At 37.1% G+C, this 11,953-nt stretch overlaps 1 protein-coding gene across 1 annotated transcript in view; it reads left to right on the forward strand.

The window, feature by feature from the left end:
• LOC118189441 (putative RNA-binding protein 19) overlaps positions 1–11,953 on the forward strand; it is a 138,801-nt gene extending 126,848 nt beyond the window's left edge. Inside the window, exons 26-27 of the mRNA XM_035360044.2 lie at positions 1,271–1,368; positions 11,894–11,953. Of these exons, the coding sequence (XP_035215935.1) occupies positions 1,271–1,353 (83 nt within the window). The 3' untranslated portion in view covers positions 1,354–1,368; positions 11,894–11,953. The remainder of the gene's footprint in view (positions 1–1,270; positions 1,369–11,893) is intronic.

The raw sequence follows: 11,953 nt of genomic DNA on the forward strand, positions 1-11,953 counted from the left end.
AACAACGAAACGTGTGCTTGGCTAGCGAAACGCGCTCTGAATAAACTGAGAGATTCACCCGTTTAAATAAGCCCCTCACTTAACTTTAACCTAATGACAGAATGTGAGGGGAAGTTGAGAAGTCTAGTATAGGTATCAAACTTAAATTTGTTATGCAAAATAAGGAAGCCCTACATTGTTTAAAAAACTCCGTCATTTTTCTCCCTGAAGACTGAAAATCTGTGGAATTTCGCCACTTTTTCAAAAACGTCATATCAATCGAGGAAACCGACGCCTGTTGTTCGACGTAGCAGAAAACCATTTCCAATGCTTTTGCTTTACCTGTTATGTGATATGACGGAGGTCGCGTTGTCACCGATATCGGAGTCATCGTCATCATCAACTACATCAGCCACAGCTCCGATGAGTTTCTTGCCGAAGATCCCTTTCAGCAGTTGACCACCGCTCCATATCTTCAACATCTTGACATCCATTGAGACATTTGAATAAAGACGCAAAGTTGTTACTAGAAGAGTTTTCAACTACGGTGACTGTCTTTCCTTTTGCCATTCTTTGATATGGTGACCAAAGTTTCTGCCATGATTTTTATCATTGTAGATCCGGCAACCTCTGACCATGCCTCAGTTATCGTGTAAATAGCTTCCTTTACTTTAATAGCTTTCAATAAATCGATGATGCTGAAATCAGAGTTAGCTTCCTTGCTGAAAAACTGTCAAAAGTTTTCTTCGATACCGTCTCTTTAAATTTTCGATCACACCATATTCCATGGGCTGTTATACAGACGTTACGTTAATTGGCAAGAAGACTGCCCTCAGTAGCACCCACTTGTAATTCATCCTCACTTAGGAAGAGAAGAAGCATCGTGCAATAAAAGCAATATTTCACTGGTAAAGGTTTTGACTTGAGGTGTTTTGTTTCAACTGGAGCCAACTCAGAATGAAACCACTCTTTTAAATAGCTTTGAATTCTGGGACCCTTTTGTTTTTGGTTTAAGAGGAGTGTGCGATACTGTTAATGCGCAAAGAGTTTCTTCCCCCCCCCCTTTTTTTTTTTTAAGTTTTTCCCCATATTTAAAATACATAATTACAGAATTTTCATTTTTTTTATTATTAGTTGATTTTTTATACTTAAATTATTAATTACGGCCGATTAAAGTCGAGATCCGGTTAAAAGAGAGCCTACGATAGACGTTTTTAACGAGAAAAATGTATAGTTCCAACAACTGAAAAATTGAATCCTCTGATTACATTATGATTTTCCTCTTTTTCAGGTGCTCCGAAGACAAAAGTGAAAAAGTCTAAGCTGATGGAAGATGTAGCTTTGGCATCTGCGCGCTCTCGCTCTGAAGAATAGCAGAATTTTTTTGTAGTATGTTTCTTTTCTAGTTTCTTTCTTTTTTTTTTTTTTTTTTTTTAGTTATTTATCAGGGCAGGTGCATTTTTGTGTACGTCGCTGTTAATTTTTCGTTCTTCTATAAATAAAAGCTGCTAAGTGAATGGTTTTTAAATGTACTGCTATTGAAAAATTCTTCTGTAGAATCTGAATATACATTTAGATTCTACATTATATATTTCTGTATGTTCTATAGATTATATATTTCTGTAGAATCGGATTATACATTTAGAGCTTCTTGAAAATGCTTGTAGGACAAATCTGTTTGAAGTATAAAAATTTATTATTCATTAACATCCATCGGAACGCGCTGTTGTCATTCCTGCATTGGGCGAAATTGGTTTATTTAAGTTATGGCAGAAGACGCCATCAAACGCTATTGTCATTCCTGATTGAACGAAATTGGATTATTTAAATTATGGCAAAGCACAAAAGGCGCCATCCAACGTTGTTGTCAATCCTGGATTGGACAAAACTGGATTGTTTAAATTATGGGAAAGCACAAAAGGCTGTCTGCCTAGGGTAAAAGATACCTTATGGAAGATTTCTTAACAAAACTGCGTCGATTCGGGTCACACATAAGACAAACCACGGAAACTCCCACGCAGCCAGGCCGTTTGTCGAATTGTCGTTCCTGGAGGCGACGATAAAGTGCCTGTTTTGTTATATCTCGTAGACAGGCCGCCTGTCGTCTTATCGTTTTGGATGGCTTACATTACTTGAAAATTATAACCACATAAAACCATGCTGATAAGAGAGAACAGTGGTGTCAAAGGATAAGAAATCTGGTAAGATGGCTGCTACAGGGCGTCTGCTCAAAGCGGTCTCTCAAGTAATCGATTTGTTGCAGTTTGTTGTGTCACTCTGGCAGTCACAGAGTGACACTCTGGTGACCGCCAGAGCTGGAGTGACACAGAGTGACACCAGTCACTCTGTGTCACTCCAGCTTGATTGCCTGCTGCAGTTGCAGTGTGATGCGTCATATATATATTACATGTGGCAAATACCTGGATCTCCCCTTTGAGTGAAGTCGGACCAAGGCCTTCTTGAGACAGTATATCACCCTTGCCCATTGCTGTAAGCACGCTGTAATCCGCACAATCCGAAAGATAAACAAAGTTTCCAAAGTATTTAAAGGAAGTATAATTTGGATAATGACAGCGGTGCTATTAACGCCACATTTATTCCTGTACTGCGAAATCTGAATACACGTCATTTTTCGTGCGTGCAAACACGCATTCCGAATTTTGTCACCTAAACTACTTCTTTGGTTTTCCATCAATGTATTTACAGCTATTTATTTTGCTGTGTCGCTATTGTTTATAAATTTCATCCTGCTTATCCTGAGGGCTTCACAAAGAGACGGTCACGAAGCTACTTAGGCGTTCTGATTATCACGCATGGATTTGTGGTCAGTTTTTAAAATTTTAAGATTGATAGTTTGTAATTTCCGATCCTTTGGAATAGAAAAACGACACTGCGTGCAACTTTAATCAATTTTTTTAAAGGGTCGACAAACAGATTTGCAAACATGAATGATTGTAAAATTTTATGTAATCACCATTCTTTACTGTTCAAATGTTTGTCACAGAAACGTTTCAGCAATGAAATGTTCCTAGTGTGTTATGTTTGTCTATTTGCTTCTCAGTGCCTCTTACTTCCCCTCACACCAGAGTCGCTTTCCTACATCATCTCAACGCCTGTCGATAGATGATAACACCTAAACTCGGAAACTACTGTTATAAAAATATTACATAGGATTGACACCACATTAGGTACTGTATAAACATTGTAATCTGAAGATTGTGTATTGGATTTAAAGTATATGAAAGGATGGGAACATGCAATTTGGAGAACGTATGAGCAGGAACCCGATTTATGAATAATGCAGAGAGATAGAAACCTGTTTGATTACAAACAGTATGACTTTATTTACTTCATTAACGGTGAACTGGAAGAAATTTGTTTTAAAGGGATTTTAAGCTTTACAATTAACGGTTTAAAGAGGCAGTTTAAAGTAAGCATCCTTCTGAATGATTTCACTCAATTATGGATAAAGCAAGCTGAAAGAATATCATCTTTAAAATATCAATCTAATATTGATTCATATTTAGAACAGTTGAATAGTAAAACTGAAATTATTAACATACTAAATAGTGACATTGATGAATTGTTGAAAGAAGAACAAGAAATTAAGGATGAAATTAACACAGTAGATGAATATAACGAAAAAATAATACCAGTTAAAGTAAAGTTGCAAAACAAAATTAAATCAATTGGAAAAGTTCAATATCAGTGAGGTGAACAAACAGGGAATCCAGAAAATGTTCACGTAGAAAATAAAACTTTGCATTTAGAAAACAGAACTAAACTTCCTAAACTTTTGCTTCCTCGATTCTATGGTGAGCCTTCAGAATATTTAGATTTTTGGAACCAATTTGAGATTTCTGTGCATAATAATTCTAATTTAACTGAGGTTGACAAATTTGGTTATTTAAAGTCGTTATTAGGTGGTAAAGCCCTAGCTAGCATTAAAGGATTCTCAGAGAATTATAAACAGGCTGTTAAATTAATTTCTGAAACATTTGGCCAAAGAGACATTTTAATAAATGCTCACTTGTCAAATTTGAGCATTTATCAAAATGTAAAAAATGCCTCTAACATTCAGGCTCTTCGTAACCTTTATTTTGAAGCCCAAACTCAAATTAGATGTTTAGAGGAATTAAATATCAAATCGGAAACATACACAACAATACTGACTAACATAATACTAAAAAATCTGCCAGGAGAATTGACTCTTGAATTTTCTAAGCAAAATATAAATAATTGTCATGATTTACAGGAATTGATGAAGTTTTTACATAATGCTATTAGTGCAAGAGAAAAAGCATTCCGTATTAATTCTAATAATGTATCATCATATAATAATTTTCATTCTAACCAACACAAACAAAACAAATATTTTAAAAACTGACCACAGATCCATGTGTTGCTGTGGTAATTAAGCAGTTTTAAAGCGAGCATCCCTTTTGAATAAGTTCAAACATAAATGGGTAAAGCGAGCTGAAAGGACGCCTGGCATTTCTGTCTGTCGAAGAGAAAATTATTTTGTTAAAAAAAAAAAAAAAACGCTGCCCCCCCAGTGCATATTTACTGTATTACAAAAGTATAAAACAAATTTAAATTCTACTCGAAGAAGTAGAAGTATGTTTTCGTTATTGTCTCAGTCTCTTTCCATGTCAATTACTCACGGTCGCACAGTTTGTGTGTTTATTTGTTTTTTTCTGGTATCCACAACGAATACTTCCACGGATGAGCTTAAAAGAAAAATTGCGGTTTGGCAACTCAAACTACTTAGAAAACATGGAACGTTCTCCATTTTTGATTAGGCCCAAGACATGGCACAAAAAGTAAACAAACAAACGGCAGATGGCACATGTGGCAGCTAAGGAAATGGACCATCACTTTAAAACGGGGCGCCCCTTCTAGTTTTGAATTAAAGGAAGGTTAAAAAAATGAAAACTAGAGCGGGTGTTTGAGAGAACCCAGTGGGCGTTTCTTCATTAACTGTTGCGGCATCCATTAGAAAAGCAGGGCCATAAATCAGTCAGGCTTCTTCCCAGCTTGACCGCTCGGACACGCCCCCGCCTTGGGCAACAGCACTGAAATGGGAAATTCGGAGGCACCTCGTCTTTTCAGCGAGCACCCCCTCCTTACCGCCCCACACGATCTTTAGTATAACCAGCACGCACGCAGTATGAGACGAGTGCATTAAAAAAACGCAATCACTCAAAATCAGTTGCCTACAACATAACGCATTGAAACATGTTCATCTGGCGGACAGTGTAGCTACCTGCTGAAAAGCGCTTGCAGAAGTCAAAAAGATTTGAGAAAAACTTGTTTCTGCCTACATGCAAAGAAAGATATAAAACAAATGCAATATTCCACTAATTCGTTTTGCCTAAGCATTCCCAGAATGTTCAATGTTAGAAGAAAACTATTTCAACGAGAAGTCTAATCTTAGTTTGGATAACAAGTTCCCAGTTATGCATCTGTGGAAATTCTCAAACGTGCGCATCAGCTTTCAAAAAAAGATACAGCACAATTTAAAATCATCCGTAATCCGGGTCATGAATAACTGTTTGGTCATTCCAAACTTTGAATGGTGTATTATGTTCTTAAATGTAAAATCTAAGTTTTGAAATTATAAGCAATTTTATACTTTTAGATTCGAATATTTTAATTATTAAGGTAAAATTTCGCAAGACTCGTGCACCTTAAAACCCATAAGATCTTCGAATATGTGACTGTTGCAAGAATTGGGATAACTTATTTATTTTAAAAGCAATTACTTCCAACCTTTCACAGCTGACTACATAATAGAGCTGCTTTGTGAAATAGTGATCAAAAAAGTTTGTGTAGCCACAAATACTTTTATAATTTAATCCGCTTTTTGACAAAACTTTTCGTCGTGTTTCCACCTTGCGCGCACAGTTTAAAACATTCTGTTGCATAATTTAATTCCATATTTAATATATAGCTTTTATAACATCTGGAAACTACTGTGAACCAAAAATTCTAAGAATTTCATGTTAAATTTTTATTTTATTTTGAGTCGAGTTTATAAAATGTATTTTATTAACAAAATTTGTAATGTTTTCGTTATAAAAGTTATATATTAAATATGGAATTAAATTATGCAACAGAATGTATTAAACTGTGCGCGCAAGGTGGAAACATGACGAAACATTTTGTCACAAAGCGGATTAAATTATAAAAACATTTGTGGCAACACAAACTTTCTGGTTACTAGTTTCCAAAGCAGCTATATTATGTAGTCAGCTGTAAAAAGTTGGAAGTAATTGATTTAAAAAAAAAATAAAATATCCCAATTCTTACAATAGTCACATATTCGAAGGGGTTTAAGGTGTATGAGCCCCCTTCATTAACACATTAATTTTTTCCTCATATAAATAGCTTCTCGAGGGTTATTGTGAAACCTGTGGCATGTTTGTTAATAAGTCAAAGGTTTAATTCTATAATTTTCCTATGTTTTTCACTGTCAGTTTGGGAAACTGGAATATTTTCTTTTTCTTTTGCTACAAATATTTGTTGTTTACGAATGAATTTGCTTAGTCAGGTTCATATGAACGAAATGATTTCGACTTTGGTCTTAACAAGCACCTTTACAGTTTTTCGTTCTTTCATTTATGCAAATCCAGTAAACTACATTTTCCTTTTAATGCTATGCCAAATTCCCAAGTTTTTCATATTCTAGCTGGTTAGTGTATAAGGTATTTCTCCCACTTCAATAGCGTGCCTTCGTGGTGTAACGGTAGCACGCTGGGCCGGTATTCCAGAGGTCCGTGGTTCCATTCCCGGCGAAGGCGGTTACATATTTTTCATCATTTCTGCTTCCAATTAACGTAATGACTCTACAAGTGGCGCCCGAACTAAAAGGGTTGTGGATGATGATTCTCCACACCCAGGATTTGGCGACAAGGTCCCCGAAAACCCTAGTCGCCCTTTAAAAAGGGGAGTATATAAGGTATTTCTCCCACTTCCCTAGCGTGCCTTCGTGGTGTAGTGGTTCTGCACGCTGGGCCGGTATTCCAGAGGTCCGTGGTTCGATTCCCGGCGAAGGCGGTTGCTAATTTTTCATCTCTCTGGCTTCCAAAATATCCTGATGTCTCTACAAGTGTATTGGGGCAATGCTTGTTCGATTCTGAAGTGAAGTGTCGGGCGCCCCGTGCACTTTTACCTGTTTATGAAACTTTATAAGCTTTACGAAGGGCTAATGACTTTTTTCCCCTTGGAGTCTTAATAGTGTTTAAAACATCTGTATTCATTAAGATAAGTGTCCCACCAGCGACCGAGAGGTAAAGTCGCTGAACACTAGTAGTTCGGTGTGGGGTTCGAATCCATGCAAACGAGCTGACTGAAAGGTCATTCTCATGGGTTTTCCTGTGTGTACGAGCCAGTGTCCCTTAGAAAGTAAAATCCTCCACGAAGACATCCTTCCCCTTAGGCATATAGCCCCCGATTGTTTGCTATAGCTAAATAAACCAAACCATTAAGACAAGAAATGAAAATAATAGTTAATATTATAACAAAATTACAAATAGAATTAAACTAAAGATTTCGAGAAGGAGACTAAGTATTGAGTCAATGAAAAGGAGGTGCTGCATAACACTGTTGCCTCCTTTGGAAAGAACAGAAACGTCCTGCGACCCGTGGTGGCTGTAAGCCATCTCTCCGGCCATTGTTTGAGCTTGAGCTCCTGATTGGTCCGATTAAAATAGCTTGTCAGGGAGAGAGTTAAAATCGTTTGTTCTTGGATGTTGATCACTGCCTGCTTCGTCAGCTCGTTAGCCAGTTCATTTTGCGGTGATATCGTTGTGAGCTGGAAACCGACATTGAACAGAACGGTTTCGAGAAGGAACTCGCAACATTAGGTGGCGAATGGCATGTGCCAATGGGCCCGATATGTCTGGAGATTAGCCGCCGAGTCACTAAAAATCATGGTATTTGTCACTTGTTCGATTGGTAGCAGACTGCAGCATGCAGGGCTGTTAGTTCTGCTTGGAAAATGGAATTGTTTAACCTGATCCTGCTTTCCCGCTTGCATTGAACAATGTATTCTGCTTATGGCAAAAGTCATTGCCTGTACCATCTTCCGTCTGTCGGTCCATGTAGATGGATTCTGCTTCATCAGTCCTAAGGATGAAAGGTCTATGCTCACATTTTGCTTCATCTTTTTGTGCGCAATGTATAAGATTGTATGTATAAAAGCAATGTGTAAGAGTCTTGCGTTTTTCATTGTTAGAATGTATATATACCTGGCCCCACAGATCATGTCAAGTGTGATGAGATTTGCAATGGTAGCCTTCCTTTCTACTACCATTTCTAAAGACGATACGCCCCGCAGATGGTATGTAGATGTCGGCGCTATAATGAGTATCTGCCTCACTTGATACTTTGATACTTTTGATGTACCTGTTTCAGCAGGAATTATATACAGTGCTTTCGCAGGTATACAGTGCTTTCGCAGGTATACAGTGCTTTCGCAGGAATAACTTGACAAGGGACTGCAGAAAGATTGTGTAGATGTGGCGCAGGTCAGTGTAAATGAAAATGTCATACTTTGAAACTTCAAAATTTCTTGATAGGTATCTGCCTTAATAGGTCCTACAAGTATTTAACCCGACGCTAAAGCACAATATGCTGCGGTACTGTCAAATACCATAAGGGATGGAATCCGGATAGTATTCCCGATTTCATAGCAGCTGAACGGTGCTCTGAGTTGCAAGTTAAGAGTACCTTTTTGCTTAATGTACGGTGACCGAGGCGATATATGGAGGCCTTGTAAGCTAGAGTTCTAGCGTTATTCTGAGATATTTCTATTGTGTAACAGCATAGTTAATTGTTTTACCCTGGAATTTCACGCCGGGGTTATATCTAAACGTTGCAAAAGATTATTTTTTTTAGCCGATTATCAGGGCCTGAGTTTTATTTGCTGAGAATGTGAATTTATGTTCTTTTGCCCAAAGTGCCTGGGCTTTCTGGAGCTCTGTTCGTGCTGTTTTACCGATTACTATCAAAAGAAAATCGTCGGGATAGGCAGTTGCCTATGTATGCTGATTTTTTCTAGAGTTGAAGAGCTGTATTAGTAATTAGATTCTACAAGGACCTAAACATAGACCCAGTGAGCATCATCTAAAGATGTTCTTTGTCACTGCGATGCTACTCAATGTTTCTTATACTTTGTATGCCTCTAAATTGTTATGAATTAGATCAACGAGTGTGCCTGGGCATCCGATTTGACCCAAGCTGTGAATGACATCTAGTCACCACAGTGAGTCGAAGCCCTGACCCCGTGGATGTCGATTGCTATGACAAGTGAGTGGTTATCTGCAAGCATGTGCATGAAGCCATGCATTGCATATGCGATTTTGCGACCCAATCGGAAGCCTCAAATATTTTTCCAAAGGTAATCATATGATTATCTAAAATTTCTCAAGAAGTATATTGATTCATCATTTTTGTCCACCTGTACCACTAGGTATTTCTTAGACATTAAAACTCTAAAGGGCCATTCCCACTGGGGGTATATCTGAGCTACCGGAGTCAGTTCCATGTGTCGACTAGCGTCGACTAGCGACGCAGTTCAGATTGTTCAACTTGCTGCCGTATGGGGGAAAATTGATTTTGGAGATGGGTCAGCTACGTCAATTGTGTCTAGTGGGAATTCTAGTGGGAACGGGCCTTTAGCACTGATTGATTCAGCTGCTTTAGTAAGATTTTTTTAATGCACTCATGTTTGAAAGCTTCTTTAGACGTCGTACTGTACCTAAACTTTGTGTCGTATCCGTATGCATGATTCTTTGTCATTCACGTATTTCACTAATAAAGAGAACTAACTATGTAAAAAACTACTCCGAAAACCAATTTATTTAACATAATATAAAGTTAGTTTTATGAAGTCATATCCGTATGCATGATTCTTTGTCATTCACGTATTTCACTAATAAAGAGAATTAACTATGGAAAAAACTGCTCCGAAAACCAATTTAACATAATGTAAAGTTAGTTTTATGAAGAAGGTAAAAGATTATTGTCTCATTATTGAAAATAATATTTCAATAATGAGAAGAAATCATTTTATTCGTGTAAAGGTGTCATTAAAGTCAACTGACTGTTTTTAGAGTTAAATAAGTACCATGCCCGTTGTATAGCTTATGGTATAGTCAATCTTGAGTTTAGTGGGTGTAGTAGTAATTCAGTAGTAGTAGAACAGATGGAACAATGCAATGTGCTATATTGAAAACATGATTAATCATATTTTTAATATCAATAAGTACTTGTATGTATCATATTTTTAATATCAGCAAGTAGAAAGATTAGTCATGATAAGTCATGATTTACAAAATGTGAAATTATTAGCAGTCACTGAACAAGCATTCAGCTTTCTCAAGCTAGGAACTAATTGCTTCTGTACAAGAGTCTTGCAAGATCTGTTCTGACTTATGCGTCGGAAGCTTGGGCGCTGACTTTGACTGATGAGGAAGCTTTGACCGAAGACTATTGCTTTGCTTAATTGTTGCGACCAGTGTGACTTGGAATGGATCTTGGAAAAGAAGATCTGAGCTGTATAGACAACCTGATATAGTAAAAATTCGTCAAACTACAGACGCTTTAATGGGTTGGTGATCTGGTCAAAATGAATGCAGATCGGTGTTATAAGAAAATCTTTCTGTAAAAGTCCATGGGAACCAGACTTCGGCGTAGATCCCCCGGTGAGATGGATCGATTATGTTAAAAATGACTTTAAAATTCTGAAGGTCAAAAACTGGAAAGAAGTTGCCAAAAGTAGAGATGCCTGGAGAAGGCCAGGGCCTAACTTGGCCTAACTGTCGATCAATGAAGAAGAGGAACAAGCATCCAAAATCACACTTCCTTACACCCTTGACTGCCCGCTTCCAAAAGCAGGCACTAGAGCTCTAGAGAGATGATAGTATGTGACGATATCGTTGGTCACGTTGACTGAAGTTCTTTGTCTTAGTACCTGCACATGTAGCTGAAACTATCGGCCACCAAATTAATGTATCAGTTGCCATTACGGAAATTTTCCGAATCTAATTGTCTTAACCCCTCCCTCCCTCATCTAGAAGTATTAGCAGTTGTGTTTATTAAACGTGAAATTCCGTGGTTCGATTGCATTTTCTATTGGATGATTTGGACATTAAATTAGAAAAAAAGGCATTCTTTGTACTCCTTAGTTCTCATGACTTTTTCTTCGATGCTGAAGAGCCCACCAACGGCCGAGCAGCAAAATCGCTGAATACTGGTAATTCCGAACTGGGTTCGATTCGAGGCGAACGGACTGGCTGCATGGGCGTTTTCGTAGTTTTCCCCATATGTAACTTGTATACCAGCCAGTTTCGCTTAGAAAGTCCTTCACAAAGGCATCCCTTCCCTCAGGCAGATAACTCCATAAACAAGTAAACCGAATCCATACCGAAGATAATAAATCGAGTAATTAAAGTTGCTCCTTTCGCTTTCTGATTTTTATAAAATTATTTAGCTTTTATAGCAGTATTGGAATGTGCATCGTTTTTTTATAGAAACTTTTGTGCGGCTGAAGAAACTGCCCTGGATATAAATGAAATATTTTTTGTGCACAGTCATAATGGTTATTTCAAAATGTATTATTTTTACTGATTAATGTATTTTTTTAGATAAAAAAAATAAATGTGTGATTTTACTTATCAGTGCAGTTTGCGCGGAATTATGTAAGAATGGAAAATGTAGTATGCGCAGTATTATTTAATAGAAAAGTGCATTTCCGTATAAAACATTTTAATAGAATAATTGTTCTGAATCATAAATTGTTGTTTTGATAAGTAAATTGTTTTATTAAATTATCGTTTATTAATTGTTGTATAAACTAAATTAATTAGTTTATTAAATAAATTGTAACTAATTTCTTTTTTCTTTACAGGTGTCTATACGTTCGCAGACTTGTATATTTTGAAATAAAATAAATTTTTATTATATTTCG

The sequence above is a fragment of the Stegodyphus dumicola genome, chromosome 5 (assembly GCF_044657685.1).
Source record: "Stegodyphus dumicola isolate Sdum_Otavi_A_Nest chromosome 5, ASM4465768v1".
In the NCBI taxonomy this organism is placed as follows: Eukaryota; Metazoa; Arthropoda; class Arachnida; order Araneae; family Eresidae; genus Stegodyphus; species Stegodyphus dumicola.